Raw genomic sequence first — 22,081 nt, 5'->3', positions numbered from 1 at the left:
GCAGACCAGCATTCGGACCCGTCCCCACGCAGGCAGAGGGGGAGACGGATGCTCCCCCTCCCCAAACCCACGCTCTGCTTGGGCAACGTGGCTATTTAAAGTTCAAAGGCTGCTCCGAATAGATAAAGGGGGAGAAAAACGCAGCTACCATCTGCCCGGGGGAAGCAAACTGTAAACAGTTTTGCTACAGCGCTGTCTTTTATTTGAATACCGACACAGACGGATCCCACTGCTGGAGCACAGCGCAGGCACTGGGTGCACATGGCCGTGCCGAGGCAGAATCTGCCCAATCCCGATTTTTTCGCAGCCTGGAAGCTGGCAGCAGGAGGAAGATAAACCAAGGGCGTTGTAGAGATGGATATTTACACTTCTGCTGCCTGACCTTCCTGCCTGCCTATTTATTCCTCTTGTCCCTCTGGATGTGACCACAACCTCGCCGAGCTCTGGGCAGGTACAAAACGGTGTTTTATACGTGGCGTTTGGGGGGAAAAAATTAAATCCTTCTAATTAACTTTACCCAATCCTGGATGCTTGACCCTGCTGCAAGAGCAGCCTCCCCAGACCGGTCCCACGCCTGCCCCAGCTCACTGTGTTCACCTCCAGAAGAGCTTGGGACGAGCTTGGGACCACAGCAGGACAAGGTCCTGTTAAAACTGTCCCGTGAAGAGGTGCAGTTAATTAATACCTCGCTAAAACAGCCACCAGTGCCTTGGGTGGGAGGCTCTTCCAGCCCATCCAGGCTTGGGGGGGTCCTACATCAGCCCCCCCTGAGTTTTTCTCAGCTGTCTCACCGTCATTTTGCAAGTTCCAGAGATTCAAGTCTCAAATCCAGCAAGCACAAACACGAAGCGAGCTGCTACATCCTATTTCCTGACTATCCTGCTCATTCTGCTAATAAGAGCTATATAAAAATAATGTTGTTAGCCAAAAAACAAGCTCCCGAGATAATTTTTGCACAGCCACCTTTGCTACTCAAAGGAATTACAGGTTTCCTTTAATTTCCCTTTAATGACAAATAACCTCTGGTTCGGTCATTACCCTATGGATCTGCACGGCATCGCTGGGAACGAGATGAATTCCTGAACCAAAGGCCACGCGTTCAGGCAGCGCGTGGGGTGGAAGCCTCCATCCGTAAGGCCAGAAACAAACTGCCCTTGTTTAAGCTGGGATAAGAGGATAAACCGAACCCAAAAAATTCAGCAGTGACCTGCCCCGCTTGACCCCGTCGCTGATCTAAGCGCTCGGTCAACCCAGCAGCAGGATTATCTCCATCACTTTAATTTTCTGCGATTGCAGGGAAAATCCAGCTGGGCACCGAGCCCGCAGCACGGCCGTGCTGAAAACACCACAAATAAAAAGCGGCACACGCCCCACCGCCGTTTACACCCTGGATATGCCCGAACCTCAAAAAAACAGTAAAATAAATGGGTTACGTGACACTCGACGGTCCAGCACTAAGAAAACGGAGGATGCCCGAGGGAGGCGACGCTCGCCATCCAAACCCCAGGAGCATCTGCAGGACACGTGGCCCTCGTCCCCCTCCCCGAATAAAAGCCATCCCCAAGAAACCCGCCGGCGCGGAGCCCGGGAGCGCAGTACCTGGTTGCCCATCCTGATGGGGGGCCGGGGACCTCCGGCGTAGCGCGGCGACATGAACGGCTGCGGGGACACAAAAGGGAGGTCAGGGCCGAGCTGCGGGGAGGCAGCACGCTCCCCACGCACGCCGGTTAGACTGTACACACTGGTTTTGTTTTTGTTTTTTTTTTTTTTTTTTCTGGAGACATCCTTTTTAAAAAAAGTTAGATTTCAAAAGGGAAAAAAAAAAAAAAAAAAGATGTCCGGAGTCCGTTTTTTTTAACATTTTCTCTGTAGATTTATTGTTTGAGAGCGTTTGACATCGGCAATACTAGGTGAGGCTGTTAAAATTAGTGCATGGGAAACCCTGAGTGTTAGATACTGTTCAAGTTTAAATATATAGAGATATATTAAAAAAAGTGGCAAATAAGCACATACAGACACGCACACACAAAAAAACCCCCAACGCTAAGTACTGAAAAAAAAAGAAGAAAGACTTAAAGTTACTTTTTTTACAACTGCTGCTACTAACAGAAGCTTAAAAACCCACATCAAGTTAAATTTCTCAGGCTACCTTGGGAAGGTAAAACAGTCTGATACCCACGATTGACTTCTTAGTCCATTGACAACTGCACATCCAAAAAAAAAAAAAAAAAAAAAAGAAAAAGAATGGGAAAAAAACCAACATTTTGCTTCGGAGCTGGGGTGCCCGGGGGGATGCTCCCCGGGGGAGCGGGTACCCGCTGCCCAGCATGCTTATAGAGGAAAAAAAAAAAAGCAAATCGAGCGCACGTCCCGGTTCACAGCCCTACCCATCGCTAGTGTCTTTACCTGACTGTGGGGTCCCATCATGCTGTTAGGATTGTGGGGTGGAGGCTGTGCGTGTGGCGAGGGCTGTGACCCAGGCGGTCCCTGTGAGGTCAGACAGTAGAAGGAGGTTATAGATTAGCACATGAAAGCGCAGAAAGAGCTAAAAAAAGGATTGACGGGTGGACCTGTTTTGTCGGGGAGTCAGTTCTCCCATTTTTAATTTTTTTTTTCTTTTCTTCCTCTTTTTAATTGAGTTTCTATTCATTTGTAGCTGAACAATGAATAATGATATATGCAAAAAAAAAAAAAAAATTAAAAATCAGAACATCTGTCAAAATACAGCAGCCACATTGACGGTAAACGGTCCGGTAGTTCAACCAAGTCTGCAATGATAAACACACAGGGAAACACTTTGCAAGGGCGTGAAACGAGGAAGAAAAAATATGCAGGAGAGGACCAGAGAGGTTGGGGGAAATACAAAAAACACCCCCAAACCAAAAAAAAATATCTTTTTTTTCCTCTCTCATCCCAAAGGTTGGAAACACCTCCGGGGTTTGGGGTTTTTTTTTTTTTGACCGTGGTTCACTGGAGGTGCTGGAGCGAGCGCAGAGGACGAGGAGCACGTCCCAGCTCGCGCCTGGGCAGCGTTTGGCCGGCACAACCGGGGCTGCATCGCCAGACTGCACGGATGCAACATCCTTCCTCGAGGTGGATTCCCTAAGGATGCGAGTAAAATGGCTTGCGAGCAAAGAAAGGATGTCTAGGGGAAAAAAGGAGAGATTAGTCGGTGCAGGTTTAAGGCTGCAATGCAGCAGCCGCTGACATTTTGGGCTTGAACGCCCACTTTTTTTTTTTTTTTAAATTTTCCTTAAAATGAAATGAAAATTTGCTTGGAAAAACCACAAGCTCGGTGCAAGAATATACCGGTGCGTGTTAACGTAAGGAAAAAAAATATGGATTTTTTGAGTCAAAGGAGGTGTAATTGGTAGAGAAAGCAAACGAGCTTTGTCAGTAGGTGATGGGAAGCGACGGCAGGCTCCAGGACCAGCGCTGGAGCAGATGTTCTCTACCTGCCTCGTTACTAATTTCAACAAGTGTTCGCCTTCTAGCTGCTGCCAGCAATGGCATGGTTTGTTACCATGAGCAATTTTCTTAATTAACAGACATTAATTAGCCATTTAGCAATTTTGCAAGCATTTGTTTAGCAGCTTTCCTAAACATGAATACCACTGTGATAATGGTACTGATTAGAGGGTCCCCTAATTAACAGTACAGGGAAGGAAAATTGAAATCACATAAATTAAAAAGGGAGGGGAAGTTAATGAAGGCAGGACATATTTGCACCTGCAAATCTTTTGTACGGTGGAAACTTGAGTGCAATGTAAATAAAGTAAGAGGGTGGGTTTTTTCCTCTTTTTTTTTTTTTTTTTTATTTGAACGGTTCGGCAGCGAGATGGAGCCAAGCGGATTTAAACCAACAGCCTCCTGCCAGCCTCTCCGCTCCAGCCGCTGCGCGCGGGGAAACGAAGTCCCACTGTTTACGTCACCGTTTATTCTCCAGGAGCTGAAGGCAACCAGCCCCTGCCCCTAATGCCCGGCGAACCTTGGCTGGAAGCGGTCACGGCACCTCAGGACAACCCTCCCGGTGCCAACCCAACTGCCTTCTCCATCCATGTCCCACCAGAGCAGAGAAGACCACGGGGCCGTGGAGGACAGCAGCCCCCGACGAGGTCTGGCCGCCACCAAAGCCCTTCCTACACGTCACAGCTGGAGGATTTGGGGTAGGGATTATCGGCGGGGGCGAATGTGCGATGAAACCAAGCGGAGGAGCAAACCCGGGACTCGCAGAGGCCAACCTTCAAGTCCCATCGACGCAAGAGTCAACAGGTCCTGCGCAACGCCTGCCTCGCTGCGCTGCAAGGAGGAGCTCACTGTTATCCAGATACCGAGCGGACAGGCGCGCAGACCCCATCTTGAAGTTATCAGACTCCTGACAGCCTCCCTCTCGCACGCCCCAGCGTGTGAGGCTGTGGGTTTAACTGGTATCGAATGCGAGGGGGACACGGCCACCTGCACGCACCCCGGCTGGGATCAGAGGTGGTGCTTTGGGTCTGCATTTAGAGCTTCAGACCAAGCAACGTTTGGTTATCGTAGAAGAAGTCTGTAAGACACGGCGGCATTTTCGCCAGAGGAAAATCCCCCCCCCCCCAGCAAGCGGATCCAGAGAGCATCGGTTTGTTTGTGCTGCTGAAGGCATCCTCCGGAGCGTGGTCCTGCCCCACGGCTGCTCTCCGGGATGCTCCAGGCTCAGCGCCGCAGCATCCTCGCCGTTGCCTTATCCCATGTGGTACCGCTCCCGGCAGAGACTTCTGGATAACCTGACTGCAGACGGCCGGCTCGTGCAAATGCTTCGGCAGGCGGGGAGGAGCCGAAAGGAGCTTTTTTCTTTTTTTTTTTTCTTTTTTTTTTTTTTCTTTTTGCTTTTACAAAACAGCAACGAGCAGCAGCATCCGAAATGCTTGCTCCGGGCTGCAACCGCCACGGCCCCCTCCCGCGCCCCTGCGGCACGGCTGCTCCACTCCGTCAGAAATGCAGACCCTCTGGATATTGTTATCTCCGTAAATATTTGCAGATGTTTCAGGGCCGGGACCTGCGTTCAGCGGGGAATGCCTGCCGGATCGGTTGCTTTTTCGCACGGGTTTCCCTCGCTGCAGAGGAAGCGGCAGATGATCCCGATGGATCACGGCGGTTGAGACAAGTGTTTTGCAGAGATGACATGTGGGCTCCAACCAACAGAACAACCCTTATTTCTTAAAAAATCTGTATTTAGCAGTTATTAACTAGCGCTATTACAAGAGGAGGCCGAAGGCACGCAGTTCCGCTTCCTCCACATCCCAAACGCCCTGGAGTCGCATCCGCAGCAGAGCTTCATCCGACACGCCACGCCGGGCGAGCAGGACCCGCTCTGCAGCTAATTCACTCTCATCTCAAGACCAGCGCTCTCCCCAACCCGAGAAACCCCATCATCTCTCAAGTTTTCTTTTTTTTTTTTTTTCTTTTTTTTCCTCCAAACTGGGTGCCTTGCACGGGGGGTTATTCTTCACCTTCCTGTAGCTGCCTCAAAAAAACCCCCAACGACGAACCCCAAACAGCTAAAACGGCGTTAGAGGAAACTGTTTCCGACACCTCTCAGTGCCCCAGCCTCCTCTCTGCTTCATTTTTTTTTCCCCTCTACGCTACAGGGACTTTAAAAGCCCAACCTGGCCCGTCAGACGACTGAAGTTTGCTGCTGCTGCTGCTTTCTACGGGGAGCTTCCAGGTGATCAGGTTATTTCCACTCCGTCTTTCACGAGGTCGACTCCTCAAACTTCTTGTAAAATATTAAAGATGGAAAATGGCACGAGCTATCATAGCTCTGCGTGTGTCAATTTATGTTTCCAGCGTAATTCACCACAAATGGATCATGTTTTATGGGCTACATACTTTCAGCTAATGGGGGAGTTTTTCTATTTAAAAACATTTTCAAGCACCTCTGGGGGTGGCAGAACAATGCAGGATGGTATGAGAAGGCAAAGCATCGCTGCCACGAGATACCGACAATTTAGAGTTAGCAATAGGAAGGCATCTTGTGTTGTAAAATACCTGCCCCTGCCTATTGGTTTTGACATTAGAAAATACTGAAATAAATTGGATGGAGATTAATTAAAGACATGCCTGGGTCTATTGGATAGGAGCTTTATTTCTACCGAAGGAGAGGGAAATTTTGCAAGTTGTCAACAAAAAAATAAGATATCCCTGAAGGAGCCTTTTGGAGAGATGCTCCAGGTGCCTTCGGAGAGGAACCCGGTCGCCTTCCAGCACGTGGTGCCGGGTGAGGACCCAACCGCACCTTCTCGAGAGAGGGCAAGGCAAGGCAAGGCAAGGCAGGGCAAGGCAGGGCAAGGCAAGGCAAGGCAGGGCAAGGCAAGGCAGGGCAAGGCAAGGCAAGGCAGGGCAAGGCAAGGCAAGGCAAGGCAGGGCAAGGCAAGGCAAGGCAAGGCAGGGCAAGACAGGGCAAGGCAAGGCAGGGCAAGGCAAGGCAAGGCAACACAAGGCAAGGCAAGGCAAGGCGGGCCAAGTTCCCCTGCAGACGGCGGAAGGCAGCCGTGGGCAGGAGCTCTGCTTCGCCTGCAGCTGGGGCTCCCAACTGCAGAAGCCTGGTTTTAAAGAATATGTTTAACACAAGCTCTTCAGGAAACAAACCCATGTCAGCCGGAGCCAAGAACAGTCACCTCCATCTGGCTGGAGCACCCGAGAGAAAGTTGACTGCAAATCCCACCATATGCTCCAGACGCTCGGTACAAAAGCCTCGGGCATCCTACTAAACTTCCAGAAAAAAAACTTTCTCCGACGCTTGCTTTTCCTTTCCTCCAGCTCGTAAGCCACCTTCCTTCAAACCCTGTCTGGTGCAAGGCTGATACCGAGTTCTGCCCTGGGATTTTGGGAAGGGCAACCTGGTTTTGCGACTCTCGTGCCACCTCGCCGGAGCTGGTTGCCCACAGCCGGCGGCACCCGCGGAGCGGTGGCGAATCCCACCGAGACGTCAGGGCAGCCGAGCAGGGGGAAAATGGTGGCATCCAAGGAGGGAGCAGGACAACGTGGACCTCTTCCTATTGCCCCTGGCTTTCCCATCCTCACCCCGGTGGGTGACCTTACCCGAAGAGACGTGCCTCGGGGTGCAGGGAGGAGAGGCAGGGAGGGCAGGGGATGTCGGGGGGGTGAGCCCCCCGAGTTCCAGAGCCCCCCGTCCTCCCCAGTTCCCGAGGTCTCTCTGCATTAGGGGGCAGTGTGGGAACACCGAGCAGCCGGCGCTTTGTTTTGGTGCATCTCGGCGCCGAGCCGCTGATGCATAGCTAACGCAGCCGCCGACATTGATTTATGGTCAACTTTCCATTTCATCAGCGCGCGGGGTACGGGGCGGCGCGGGGAGTTTGCACTGGGGAGAGGAGGCATGGCTGCGGTGGGGGGCTGCTGACTGCCCCCCCTCCCCATTTATTTAGTCTTAAGAAGGTGTGGTATTAATTGCTTTCAATTTTTAATTTTCCTTCCTACATTTCCTTGGCACCCCCCCACCCCCCCGTCCCTCCTTTGAGGGATCTGCACCCCGGCATCAATCCAGCTTTCAAAACAAAAGCAGGAACGCCTCTGATGACCTTTAGGAGGATGAGCAAAAGGTTTGTTTGCTCATCTCAATGGGACAAAGAGAGAGATTTAAATAAAAGCATCTACCCACGCCGGCCGTCAACCCAGCCACCTTTTGTCCGGAGCGCAGCCCGATGCCGTGCCGCTGGCTGGCACCACGCGATGCCCCGGCACCCCAAGGGCGCCCAGGGCCTCTCCTTTCCCATCATTTTGGGAAGGTTTTGGGAGACTCTGCAGGCTGCAGTTCCCTTGGCCCCCAGCCCGAAGGTCGCTGCTGAGCCCCAGCGCAAGGAAGGGACTCTCCCTGCAAGACAGCAGCTGCGGACGGGCGCTGCAGCCTGGACTCCTCCTCTCTTCTCCCCTTCCCAGCGTATCACTTCTCCTCCAAGCTCACTCCCACGGATTTTTGGGCCACTAGCTCCCAGGAATGGTCCGTGTCATTTTTTTTCCCTTTGCCAAACAGCAGTGCACATCCAAACGCGTGGGGCTGGGGAGGGTTCATGCACCCCCAGGGCAGCAGCACGGGGCTTCACCGGTGACTCCCTTCTAATCTCCTGGTGCCCCACCATGCCAGGACAGGATCAGGCCCTCTAAAGCTTCTCAAAAGCAGTCTGCCTATGCCCTCTGCCATCAGGGATATCCCTTGCAGGTCCCTGCTGCCTGCAATATGGTGCAGGAGAGCAAGATGCTGAAAACCCCCGAGCCCTCTCCATCCTCCGGTCTCCTGGCATGAGGAGGGCACCATCCAAGGTGGTACCACCAGGAACCTCACTCACTCCCAGGGCTGGCACACCAAGGTCAGGGAGAAGTCCTTTGCATCTCCTGTGACCTCTTTTGGTTTTGCCCTCTTAAGTTCAGCGCTTTAATTTCCTACAGAGACAGGGAATTACCCGAGCCACGACCAGCTCGTTGCTGAGCCTCCAGCCCACCTCTGCAAGAGCTGGTCTCCAGCACCTCCTGAAGCTGGAATGAGCTCCAGCACCCGCAATAAATCAGACGGGCTTTCATGGAGGCGATGTTCAGACTGTGTTAAAAGGTGGGATTTTTCTTCTCCCCTCCTCCCCTCCATCCCCAGGGCTGGGAGGAGAAACCAGATGTTGGAGGGCTTTCAGGAAAGGCAGGCTCTTGAGATGTCACATGCGAGCCATATGCATCGGCATCCGTCCTCTCTTCCCTCCGGCAGCTCCGGGGATGGGCAGCATCCCCGCACACGACACCTGCACGGGTGCCATTACTTCTGCTGGGTTTTCGGGACACTCCCCCCACCCCGAAGGTCCTAAGAAAGCTTTCGAGACCCCCTTCCCCAGAGGCTCCTGGTCCAGCCGCACGAGAGGTAAGGAGCTAGGATGGGTTGTTTGCTCCTGCATCGGACCCTCAGTGCAAAAATGCTATGGGAGGGCAGAAAGGAAAGCAGGGGGGACAGCCTGGAGGCTGTCCATGGGAAGAGCTGTGTGTGCATGTACAGCATGTCTGGGGAGATGCGACTCCTCTTCCTCACCTTCCCCTCTCGGGCAAAGCCAACCCATACTCTTGAAGCCTTGCCCTAACTTCGTGCCAGTTTTGCAGCCCTCGCAGCTCTGCGTGAAGCAGGAGCCCCAAAGGACAGTCAGCTTCGCCGCAGGGCGAGATCAGGACTTTTGGAGACACATTTCTTGGAAGCAGCAGCTTGGCACTCGAATTGCTGGCAGCAGCTATGACCTGCGAGATAGCATCTCTGCTGTTGGCTTCACCCCGTGCCGCCGAGCGCTGCTACAAGATTTGCCTGTTTTAGGGTTCCCGATCAATATCGGATATTCTTACTTTGTCAGAAACATGTTCAGGAAATGGGATCTCTCTAAAAAAAAAAAAAAGACAGGACCCTCCTTCCCCCTTCCCATACACACACAAACGGTGATATCGGGCTCAGATATCGCCACAATAAATCACAAGCGCCTTATCGAGTCTGCCTGTCTACTGCCTGAGAAGTTCTCCCATATACAAATCACAAGCCCAGATAAAAAAAAAAACAGCTTGCCAAAACAAATATTCCTTTCAACTCTTATCCCATTTGTTACACGAACAAGTGTTTCTTCCTCAAGAAGGAAGATTTTAACGTACCGAGAGCTTACGCCGCTGCAAACCAGTGCAGCTCGCGCCGTGCAAAGAGATTCCAGAGAAACCCCTAAAACCCCCCACGGTTCAAGTTTTGAAAATTCCTTTTCTGTGTGCTTGTCGAGATCCTTTCCGTCAGCGTCACTCCAAACATACGTTACCCCCTCCTCGGTCAGAGCTCAGCATGGGAGAAGGAAGGAGAGAGGGGACTTTGGGGACTTTGCTAGGTATTTGCTTACAAGGTGCCTCCACGGCATTCGGGGACTTGGCTGGAGCCGACTCCTGCCTGCAGCCACAGCCAGCGTTTGTTAATGCTTTCAGTGATTGCATTTGGAAAAAATCAAGTGGTTAACCAGAGGAGGGGGAAAAAGTTTCAGGAATCAAAATCCAGAATGTTTTCAATTATGCACGTCTGTTAGGACCGGAGAACAAATACAATCCCAACCCAAACACAAACCAAGCAGCTTTGGAAAAAAACATCAGTTGTAAATACACAGTAACCTCTTCGAGCAAGAACAAAATTTGCTTTTAAGGCCACAAAAAATAGAAAGCAAACGTGGAAGGACAGCAGAACACAAGTTATTCCTAGACAGGTCAGCTACGCGGGCATGCTGCTTCCCTAGCATCCCCTTGGAAAAAAAAAAACACAGGCACGACAGCGCTGACACCCAGAGCGTAAGCAAACACGTGCGCGGTGTGGAGACGAGCATCGGGAGGAGCGGGAGCCTACCTGGAAGAAACCGGGAGGGATGGGGCCCCCCGGCATCCCGTCGTTCGGGGGAATGTTTCCAAGCACGGGACTCGGGGCGGCAGCTGCGCTCTGCGGGGAACAAAACCAGGACAAACATGGTGGGTTTGAGTCGGAGTTGAGAAAAAAAACACATTAAAAAAAGCCGCCTGTCCTGCCACACCACACTGACTCAATTAGCCTGTTACCTCCAGAGCCTCGAGCACCGCTCCCCGTGCCCCGAGCATCTTCCCCCCACGGGGGAACGAGCAGAGGATGCTCGGAGCCAGAGGGGCACAAGCCTCTGCGATTCATCCATGGAGAAGATGGCTGCACAAAAACCCAGGGATAATTCTGGGGCTTATTTATTCATTTACCCAGGCATTTAGCCTCATCCAACGTGTCACTTCAGGCAGAAGCTCTTTTAAGGCTTTTTAAATGCTTCTCTTCCCTCACCTCCCCCCACATGCTCACCGGTTCAGTTCTGTCCTCTGAAAAAGATGCCTCCCGGACCTCACCAGCATGCCAAAGTTTTACTGTGAATTTCCAAATTCATCGCACCTGATCTGTGGGGTCATGCTCCCCCTCACACCTCCCCAGGACAAGCCACCCAAGTGGCTCCAGCCCTGAAAAGGAGGGACAGGGTACCCAGACACACCACTCATTCCTGCTCAGCACCTCTATTCCTATTTACTTCCTCTCTGTGGTGTATGTTGACAGACAAAAGAGGTTTTTTCTGGTGCCAGGAGCAGCTCCGGCAGTGCTGAGGGAAGGGTGGCATGCACCAAACCACGCTGGGAAAGCACCAGCACGACAGGAGGCTCCTGCCCAGAAGGAAAATGGTAAGAAAAAGATATTTCCCTGAAGATCCCTGCTGACACACATCCCTGCTGGGTTAGGAGCGGTACCCGTGCCGTTGAAGGGCACTCGCGTTTACCCATCACCAAACGAACCCCCATTCCCAGAGCAGTTACGAGGGATATTAATTGTGTTTGTATCACTGACCTACTCCCTCCACGAATCTTTACAGTGCACTTACCCACCTAAAACAACGTGGCAGGGCCAAGGAAAATTGTCCCCCACAAAAAAAAAAATGTTTTGTATTTACCCCAAAGCTCAGAGCACCCCAACTCCACCAAACCCCGTATCCCAACAGCAGCCGAGCCAGCCCCGGTCCCCGACCGCATCCGATGTGGTGACGACCACAAGATGCGAGCAGAGGGCAGAAGCCGGGGTGTCAGGACTTGGGCAGCCCGGAAAATTAAGGATTATTATTAAGGACTAAGGCTTGCCAAGGTGAGACCCCGATGTCTGGTTGGGAATCTTGCTATTCCGGACCAGAAAGCCCTGCAGAGGCAGGAGAGCACCAGGCTAAGCGCTGCCTTGTGCCTTGCCGGGACCACCTCTCGTGCCCCCCTCCATCACGCTCTCCGGCAGGAGCCAGCCTGCGGGATGCGGGATGAAGGCCATGACCATGCTGGACAAGCAGTTGCTTTTCCCACCCCAGCACCTCAGAGCTGGAAGCGCCGGAGACGACGGCACGGGCTGATTCCCCAAAAAGAGACCCCCCCCTTCACGAAATAACCCCTGTGGCTATGGGGTCCTGCGCCTCCGGGCACAGCCCACACCATGCTCCCCCCGTGCCCCCAAAAAGGCATCCCAAGCAGCCTTCCTCACATCAACAGCAAAGGCCAGATCTGAGTGTTTTTACAGTTAATAAAAAAAAAAGTCCTGGCAGGAAAAATAAGCCTGCCCATTCCAGGCTCTTTTTATACATCAGACGGCAGCAAAAATAGACGGGAGAGGGAGTGAACCCAGTTCTCCCCCTCCCTCCATCCCCCCAAGTGGGTCAGCTATAAAAGTAAAACCAAATCTTAATCCAAGGCCATGAACATATTGCAGTTTCTCTGCAAAGCAGATGACGGTTCTTAATGCAAAAATATGTAAGACCGAGACCCAAACTGCAGCGAGCCCATTTGGAATTTCCTTTATTAAACCCTCTATCACGCAAAACGCTTCTCTCCCAAGGCGGCGAGCGCTGCAATAAAGCTGCCAAGGTGATATTTTATGGTTTCAAGAGATTTCCAGCACACCATAATCCTTTGCTGGGGGAATCTCCCAAAGCGAAATGGATCCCAAAGCGGTGTGGAGTGAGGATGGACACGTATTTTGGGATCCAGGGGGAAAGTACACTGCCCTCCTCCTTCCCTCTGCAACAGGGAGTGGAGGGAGGAGGGCAAAGCAGCCAAAGAAAATCTTGAAGCAAATGCCCATTTTTCCCCAAAACCGCAGAGTATTTTTCAGCGTTAAACACCCCAAAACCTCACCTATGCCTTCGCGGCATAAACGGGGATTTAAAGTTCCTCGCACATGTGGCGCTTGGCAGAACTCGGTAATTAAAAACCCACAAGTGCCCTGAGCATATTGTAGGATGGGAGCCAAACTGGTCAGCCCTTGATGAATGATTTACAAGGCTGCGAAGTGACATTTTATTTCTTTTTTATTCCCCTCCCCATCACTGCCGCTAAGGTAAACACGGAGGCACCTTTAGCCCCACACAAGCGATGGGAGCGCAGCCGCAGCTGGAGCAGCTCTGCAAAACCCTTGGGATGTGCCAGAAAAGAAAGGAAAAGGGGAAAAAAAAGACACTGGGAACAGATTTCCCAGACCCCAAGGGTGAGCACCCAGACCCCGAGGGTGAGCACCCAAACCCCAAGGGTGAGAACCCAAACCCCAAGGGTGAAAACCCAAAGCCCAAGGGTGAGAACCCAAACCCTAAGGGCTTTCCAGCAGCCATTTCCAGAAAACCAGGACTTCTTTGCCCTTCCAGCTCTCCCCACCTGGCTTATTTCCACCATTTTGGCTCAGAAACTCTTTTTTAGGGACTCCAGAGACTTCAGCTGGACTTTGCCTGCCAAGCCCCTTTCACCGGGTGAATGTCTAAAAAACCCCCAATACCCCTCCCCGGCGCAGGTACGGGCGCGACGGAGATGCCACGGAAGCCGGCAGGAGACGGGAAGCACCGGCGCGGTGCAGGAGCATGAAGCCCGGCTGTGCCACCATGTCCAAGCTGGCGGTAAGCCGAAAGCACGTCCAGCCACATGAAGGTCCCCGTTGGCACGCGACGCACCAAATTTCCTTCCACCAAAGCACGCCGGAGACCGCTGCTGGAGATGAGCAAGGACAGCTCTGGCACAGCCAGCACGCCGGCTCGTTTGCCTTTTATTAGATGGTAAATTTGCTCCATGTTGGAAATAAAATGCAGTTCCTGGGGCACGCATATATAGCTATATACACACACATACATATATATATATATATATATTTTTTTTTTTTTTTTTCTCCCACATACATTGGATTTTTTCCCCCTTTTTGGTGGAAGCCAGCGGAGCAATGACAATCTGGATCGCCGTGTTTCGCTTCCAAAACGAAGCTCTCAGTTAACACACCGGCTTGGTACGCCAGCAGATGCCGTCTAAGCCTTTAAATCGCACACTAATTGCACTAATTGAGCTAACAGTCTCTGTTTCGTCTCCCTACCCTGAGTCAACCAGCGTCTTCTGGTACTGCTGTAGAGATCCAAGCTGTTGACTGTAGTGTTATTTTGTCAGCCATTAAACGATTCATCAGAGTCATTAATTGATTTATTACCGCTGCCTGCGAGTATAGCTTTGCAAATAAAGAAGGATGGAGGTCAGGAAGCAATGGAAATCGGACAAAACAGCACAGCCAGGAGCTGGGCACTTGAATTATCGGTAGGAGCCCGGTCGGGCAGGGCCACCGCCATCAGGTTATGGGGGAAAAAGCAGGGGAAAAAAAGAAAAAGATGTGCTGTTTGGCTGCACTGCCAAACCAGTTAGGTTTTTCAGCTACAATCTACGTAGGATGTAAAAGGGCTATTAGAACAGTCTTGTTTTCTTAACCTAATCCTTAGGAAGAAACCAGGTTATTCCGCCGTATTAATTGCATTTAAGAGCGGCAGGGAAGAGGCACCGGCGCGGCTGCACCGAGCGGCTCCCCGGTCCCCGGAGCCACCCGAGCATCCCGAGCTGCCCCGCCAGCATTTTGGTGTCACCCAAATTTGCTTTCCCAGGCCAGCTGAGCCGGGAACACGACTCACCTCTGCTCGTCCCACAGCCCTGGGAGGAGCCGCGGACCAGTGCTTTTATTTATTTACCCTCTTTAATGCAGAGTTTAGGTCTTTGCTAGGCATGAAGGTTTGCCGAGAGCAGGGTGCGGCGAGCCGTTTCCTGCCCCCCGCCCTGCGGCAGACCCGACCCGAGAGGAGCTGTGAGGCACCATCGAGGCCAAAAAAAGGGTTTCGGGGGCTGAACTGAAAAACCAGAGCAGCCGGCGCAGAACCGGCGGGCCGAAATCGCCGCCGACGGCACGCCGCTGCCCCCGGCCCCGGGGAACCCCTGGTAATAAAAGGCAGCACCCAACAAGGGCAGGTTTGGGAAGCCGGGGAGCTTTTTGGATGCTCTGTCCGCACGGCAGCCCTCGGGATGCTGCAATGGGATTCTTCCTCCTCATCCCCGTTGCTGGACAAGCCTGAGCCGCCTCCAAGAGCATCTCGAAGTTGGGCTAAGGCGCCGCAGCCCGATGCATCCCACCCTGCAAGGCTCCCAGCGCCACGGCGAGACCATACCCCGGGAGGTGGCAGGGCATCAGCCGAGCCCCAGTTTGCCACCCGCCCAAACCTGCCACGCTTCACCGGCACAAGCGATGGTTTCTATTAACTATGAAAAACAGGTTCCCGTTGGCGGGATTTACTCTGCCGTTAAACGTGAGCCGGTGTCCCCACCGCACGCTCCGGGCGAGCAGCTTTGGGTCGCGCAGGCAGCTGCGCAGCTTGCCCCAGCATCCTGCGGCTGGCTTTCACCAAATGCCTTTTTTTAAAATAAAAATAACCTCCAAACAGTGGTGCAAGGCGCTGGTAGGCAGCAGAGAGGATGCTCCCTTCGTGGGAAACACCACCAGGACCAGCCACTCTGCCTGCCCCAGCCTCCATCAACCCGGCAGCGAGATGGGGAATGGAAAAATATCTTCATGGCGCAGACCTAAAACCAAACTAAGGATGGCTGGACATTTGCTTTTTTGGCTCAAGACGGTTTTGCCCTCGCTCTCCTCTCCAGAAGAGCGGACTGGAGAATTTTGGCTGCATCTCACACCTCCCAGCTACAGCGGCAGCAGCACGAGGCACTCGAGGGCAGCTCCGGTACAAGCGTGCGGGGATGCTTGGGACATGTTGGTGATCTGGTATCTATCTGTCCCCTTTGATTTTATTTTTCTGCCTAGAGCACAGGCTTTGGAGCCTAAGGAAGAAATCAGCGTGCAGGTCAGGACTTAAGCAGGCTGCGTAAACAGGTAATACGGAATTTAATTGGACTCCAGTTAAGCCTTTTCATCTCGTTAAAGCTGCCTTCATCTTATATAGCCAGGTTTTAAATTTAATAATAGAACCCTCCCACACCTCGCAGTAACCCGATTAACACCAGGGAGGACGGCACGCCGACCGCTTCCTCCGGACCGAGCCCTCAGATGCTCTCCTGCATCAGTCCCCTCTGCGGGTCGGAGCCAGCATCTGGGTTGCGTCAACGTGCATGAAAATAAATAAAACACCAGCCCGCTGCAGTTGATGCGAGCGCGATCGCCAGCCCACGTGTCGGCAGCGGGCACCCACTGAGGCGCTCGCTTCAAAACCACGGTGCTTGCAGAGCCTCTCGGGTGGGCTCAGGGTGTTTTTGGGGCACGCCGTGCTCCCCAGCCGCGGTACACCGGAGACCGTCCTGCTTCCTCTGCTGCAAGCCACTTGGCTGGATGCTCCAGGAGACAAAACAAACTGGGTTTGGTTTACTTTAGGGTAAGAGAAGGTAAAAGGAGACCGGGGTGAAGCTTTGCGTATTGGCAAGGGGAAGATATATATTAAAAAAAAAAAAGATTAAATGGGCTTGTAGCAGTATCACCATACCACCCAAACGTCATCACCGCGCTCCCATGGGACACCAAGCTGTGCACACAAGTTCAGCGTAATTATACTTCTATGATAGCACAAGCTTTTTGTGCTTATTTTAAATACATCACCTGCGAGCCGCCTGGTATGGGAAGCCCCAGCACACAAAGCGCCAGCATACATCCCAGCCGGGAACAGCCACGCTCGGCCACTTTTTTCCCCCTCCTTTAAAAAGAAACAACCCCCAGCCCCGTATTTTCCCTGAGCTTTATCAAAAAAAAAAAAAAAAAAAAAAAGGCATAACAGTTGAATGGTGTTTCAAGCTAATACGGGTCTTTTCTTTTTTTTTCCCCCCCTTGTAAAGGATAATCTGAGACAGCAGCTTCGGCCACGAAACAATAGGATTTTAATCTCTTAAGCTGGCGTCCCCCTTATCCCCGGGAAGGAAACCCCTTCAGTCATTTACAAGTTTGTAAATAAGGCTCTTGGTAGCATCTCGCGGACATCTGCTCCGCCAGCCCAACAGCGTTCCTGCTAACATTTACAAACATCCTTACGCAAACACCCAGCGCGCTCTGCTGAGCTGGCTTTCTCTAAATATATCCCAAGGAAATAACTTGGCAGGGCTGCAAAAATTTCACAGCAACCGAATTAAGGGGGGGGGGGAGGGAGGAGATAAGCATAGGAGGTGTAAAACAGACCAAATGCAATTAGGCTCGTTTTTGCACGCGCGTGTGTACGGAAAGGTTTACAAAGGGAAACTTCTGGGAAGTTAAGCCGGGCTTGCCGGTAGTGCTTTCCCTGACTTAGGAAGGGCTTTGCAGGGGAAAGTGCGCCGGGGCTTCACGCTGCGTGGTCAGGCGCGCGGATGCACCCCATCCCTGGTATTTGGGGCAGCCCCGAGTCCCCCATCCCCAGCTGGGAGCGAAGGTGAAGCCGAGGGTCCTGGCTCTCCCACTGCCGGCGTCTTCCCCGGCACAAGACCCACGTCAAGCCTACGCCTTAAAATCGGTGTACGAACCCTTCCCACTGCCAAACAGCTCAAATGGATCTCGTGCAATTAGCAGCCTGGAAAGTGCTGTAAATACACAGGTATTAATTACTATCAATTCTCCTCTAATAATTCCAGCAACAGACAGGCCAGGCTCTTTTCCAGCAATCAATACCATCCATTTCAGGGTCCACCTGCCAAAAAAGTTATATAAAATAATTATATAAAATTTTCATTAGATAATGCAATTGCTTAGGACTATTAATCTACCGCTCATCTATCAGCACAGGATGCTCGGCTCTACCGAGGGCCACCCGGTAGAGCGGTACAGCTCCTCGCACCGACGACCTGTATTTTCTCCTGCACTGGACACTTGGCGGTTCCCGTTGGATTTGCTCCCGATGGACCTACACAAGCTTTATGCAAAGCTTACGGATTAATTTCCGATTTTTAAAAATTATTATTATTTTTAAAACCAAAAGGGAAATAGCCCCAGCAAGCAAACCTGCTGGGAGAGGTAATGCGCCAGAGTTTTCTGCAAAGTTGCGACGGTTAAAGCAGATGGGAGTTGACTCCCCGTGATGCCCCTCGCTTCGCGCTGCTGCTGTCGGGGTATAATTATGTGGGCTTGCATGGCTGGATGCTCGTCGGCACGTGCACTGGCTCGCCTTCCATCCTTGCCTTAAGCATCACAGCTGAAATCCAGTCCTCTCCTTTACCGACCTTTGAAAAGCTCAAATTAAGGAAAAATACTGCCTCCCTCTCAGAAAAATAGTAATAATTTGGTGATGAGGTCCAAGGGAAGCTGCTGGCTTTGGCAGCCGGACTTCTGCTTCCCAGCGCCTGTACAAATCGCTGCTCCTCTGCCTTCTGCCTTCTTCCAGATTGAAATTGCCAAGCGAATTTTGGAAGGGGTTTTAAGAAAAGCTAGATTTAAATTGGTAATCTAATTTAAAAGAAAAAAAAAAAATATAATCCGCAGCTTTAGAAAAATGCCGCGCCATTGCACCACGTGCATTTGAAAAAACATAGTTTTAACTTGTCCAAAGGATTTACTAACAACTAACGAGGATATTGCCAATCCCGTCGGCTAGCCGACGCACCGCAAAACGCCCTGAGGGCATCCAGGGCCTGGCAGTGCTTTCCCCATTAAAGATGGGTGCAGATTAGAATTTTTTTAAATTTTTTTTTATTTTTGCCACCTTGTGTTTCAGCTAGCAGATCTCACTGGTTGCTGTTTGCAGTCAAAAATAACACAAAATAAGCTGCGAGTCTGCGTGGGGAACCAGTGATGGCCAGTACCTAACCTTCCTCTGGATCCAGGGAAGGGGATGAGACCCAGACCCGGCGCCTGCCTTTGCAGTGCAGTGGGAAACACCGTGCCCTCTCCAGAAAAACACCCATTTCCATTGCTGGGGCAGCGGGATGCTGTGGGATAGAGCACCCACACCCCGGCACAGCGTCCAGCACTTCCCACCCCCGGTCCAGCCGGAGAAGACCAGGACCCGACTCTGCCCTGCGGGAAAACATCCCGGTTTTCTCCATCCTCTCCCGCCGCGGGGAAAGAGAGGAGGGAATTAATGCAAATACTCCCATTCTTGTCATGCACTTGAATGCCAAAATATCCCATTTGCTTAAGCCTATTTTACTGCTAGCAGCTGCCCCGGTATTATTCCCCGACACCAAAGGCAAAGGGCGAAAGAAGTTGGTCCGGAGCAGGTGAACGCCATCTGCCTGTCCCTGACAAGATGCTGACGGCCACCATCTTCGTGTATTAACACAAAGCCCGTTTGAACGCCTGCGAAAGGTTACGGCGGCGCTTTTCAAGCGCCGCCGTAACCTTTCGCAGGCGTTCAAACGGGTTTTGTGTACCTACAGAGGCGGCCGAGCATCCATCCCCACTCGCAGCGGCCCCTGATGGATGTGCCTGCTGATCTGTGAAGAGTAAAGTTTTTCCAAAACAAGCCTTTAAAAAAACCCCAAATTAAAAAATATAATAATAAGAATAATGACAATAACAATAGTAATAATAAAAATAATAAAATCCCCTCCTCTAACAAAGCGGCAGGTCAGCAAAAAGAAAAATCATCATTTTAAACAAAAGTGGCTTCGTTGATGTTTGAAGATGCTTTGTAGCATCTTCTCTGCATAGCATCTTCCATTAAATGTGCTGGTGGAGGGATGGAAATGCCTTAAATTGAGGCGGAGGTGGCAGCTGACTTAAGTAAGGGCTGTGACTTGCTGCGCCGGTACAAAGTTCGGCACCTCGTATAAACCCTGGCGAGGCGGATGGGGAGGAAAGCGGTGGACTTTGCACGGGAGCAGCTGGCACTGCTGCGGTGAGACCCAGGGCGGCCAGTCAGAGCCCTAAATTAACCAGGAGGAATGGACTTCACTGCAAATTTTGAGGACTGCTGTATTTGGCAGCAATGATGGCTATGGGCTTTTGTCCTCCCCATCACCCAAACAGCACCCACCCTCCCGGGAGCATTGCCGTGACAAGCCCACCAGGTTTCTGCACGCTTAATGCATCCCAAGAAGCAAGTATGGACTTGGAATTCCTTTAGGAGGCTGCAGTCGTGCTCCGAGAGCCGACCTGGTCCTCCGTGAGCTTTTGCAGGGACGGCAATACCAGGATGGCACAAGGAAAGCCGTCGGCAAACCCCGGTCCCAAGCAAGATGGGTTTTGCAGTTGAGCGATGCCCTTGCCAGTGTGGATGGAGAAAAGCCATCACACCTCAGCACAATTCCTACAATTTCCAGGGCGATGTTTTAAAAATGGTAAAAATATTCTGCCCTCCATGCAGTGCTTTACAGCGAAGTGCTGCCCAGGTACAGAACTGCAGAGTATCCTGCAACGTTTTGCTGTGGAGCTACGGAGCTGCAGCGCATCCTGCATCCCTGCAGGGTTCTACTGCCTAGGTACGGAGCTGCAGAGCATCCTGCACCCCTGCATCCCACAGCAGCGGTGCCGAACCTCCACGAGCCCCGGACGGCCACTGATAAGGTCACGATGTGCGCTTATCAGCATCCCGAGTGCCACATCCCCGGCTCGCCCGTCCCTGGTCCCTGGGAAGCGAGTCCGACCGAGCGGCGCGGTGCAGCACGGAGCACCACCAATGCTCTCTCCGGGCGAGCTTAAAGCTTGAGCGAACAGCTCAGGTTTGAAACGCGTCGAGCTCAAGGGAAGACGCAACACGTGAGTGTGAGGCGGCGGCGGCAGGAGGAAAATCCCAGCTTTCCTCATCACCCACCGGCACAGGATCCCAGCCCGGACCGTACCCATCACTCTGCCCCGGCAACACGGAGAACGGGCCGTGGCTCCGGGGGCACGGCCAAAACCAAAAGCGGTGCGAATCGTCCCCAGAAATCATCCCTGCGCATCTGCCCGGGGTCAGAGATGAGGGGTTTTGGGGAGGGGGGGGGATTGCGGTAACTTTCCCCTCCTCTCCACTCATCTAATCCCCTGGGCTAATCCCTTCCAGCCATATGGAGCCCTCGCATCCCAAACCTGCCCCCGGGAAGCACCCGCGGCTGCCCCTCCGGAACCCGTATCCCCCCCGGGAGCAGTGCTTTGGACCTCCAAAGCGGTGTATGGGTGGGGAAAGGGTGCAAGCCCCCCCCCAGTTCCCCAGGAGATGCCCCCAACCGCTGCACGCACGGTTTCTGATGCAAATTCACACCAAAAATACTCTTTAAACCCAGGCGAGCGCAGCCCCCGTGTCCATTTGCCCCCCCCCTTTTCTAACAGCAGGGTTTATTGCAGTTATTTGTGGGTGCTGCCCCCCAAAAATACTGTTTCCCAGGTCTGGTAATTGCTTGAGGCATTTGAAAATTAATAGAGCAGCTAGAGCAAAGGACGGGAGGAGTAAATCTGACGTAAGCCAGCGTGTAATTCAGTGCTATTCCCAAGAACTGGTGGCTTTCTCCACAGCCGAAAAAAGCCAGGGGCTAAGCCAGCTTGGAGGGGGCGCAGATCTTCCCTGGTAGGCTGGGATTTTTTGGGAGGAGGAGGTTGAATGGGAAGACTTTAATTTCCAGACTGTTTTAACCATTTCGGCACATTCTGGAGGAGAAGAGATGCATATCGACTGGATGGGAGGGAATCCACTGTACCTCCTCACCTCCAACCCTGCTCTCTCTTGCCTACCCCTACCTGGGATAGGAAACACCGCTCCAAAGTGGTCACACGTTTTATTTACCTTAATGCCACCTCTGCATTGCTTTGGCACCGCTGGTAGCGGTGGTCTGGGCACAGTCGAGCTGCCGGGCTTCCCTGCAGAAAAGTCCCTCTGGGGTTGTATAACTGACAAGATGCACGTTGGGCTAGGGAAGGATTTCTGACAAAAATGTGGGTTTTTTGAAGTAGTCACTTCTTTTTGCATGCTCACAGAGTGGTTTGGTTAGATGAAACTCCAAGCTATGTTACCCTTAAAGCTTACAAAACATCAATTATTTCACTTCTAGGAGCACCCCTCCCCATCAAAATAAGTCAGTTAATACAAACCCCCATTTATGAACTGGGAGCTTTTTGAAGCAGGCTCTGGAGGGACCCTATAAAACCAGCATGCAAACCCCTGCCCCCTGACCCAGCAATAAACTAGTACGTGAGGCAGGAAAACTTAAAGTCTTGAGAGCAAGGGGAAAAAAAAAAAAAAGAAAGAGAAAAAAAAAATTAGCCCCAGGCTTTCAGACAGCAGAGCGGGGGAGGGAGCGATATGAGAGCACTGAGCATCACTGCAAGGTCTTGTTT

At 52.2% G+C, this 22,081-nt stretch overlaps 1 protein-coding gene across 7 annotated transcripts in view; it reads right to left on the bottom strand.

The window, feature by feature from the left end:
- The window catches only part of SSBP3 (single stranded DNA binding protein 3), a 56,771-nt gene that overhangs the window by 8,650 nt on the left and 26,040 nt on the right, over positions 1–22,081 (bottom strand). For 2 of the 7 annotated variants that reach the window (XM_069788670.1, XM_069788668.1), the window contains exons 5-7: positions 10,388–10,477; positions 2,407–2,487; positions 1,600–1,659 (exon numbers count right to left, since the gene is read on the bottom strand). In XM_069788670.1, coding sequence (XP_069644771.1) covers positions 1,600–1,659; positions 2,407–2,487; positions 10,388–10,477 — 231 coding nt within the window. The remainder of the gene's footprint in view (positions 1–1,599; positions 1,660–2,406; positions 2,488–10,387; positions 10,478–22,081) is intronic. The other 5 variants (XM_069788674.1, XM_069788669.1, XM_069788675.1 and 2 more) reach the window with 3 other exon arrangements.

This window comes from Haliaeetus albicilla, chromosome 8 (assembly GCF_947461875.1).
Source record: "Haliaeetus albicilla chromosome 8, bHalAlb1.1, whole genome shotgun sequence".
Lineage (NCBI taxonomy): Eukaryota > Metazoa > Chordata > Aves > Accipitriformes > Accipitridae > Haliaeetus > Haliaeetus albicilla.
Note: the sequence above shows the minus strand (reverse complement) of the source record. Positions and strands in the feature narration are given on the sequence as shown.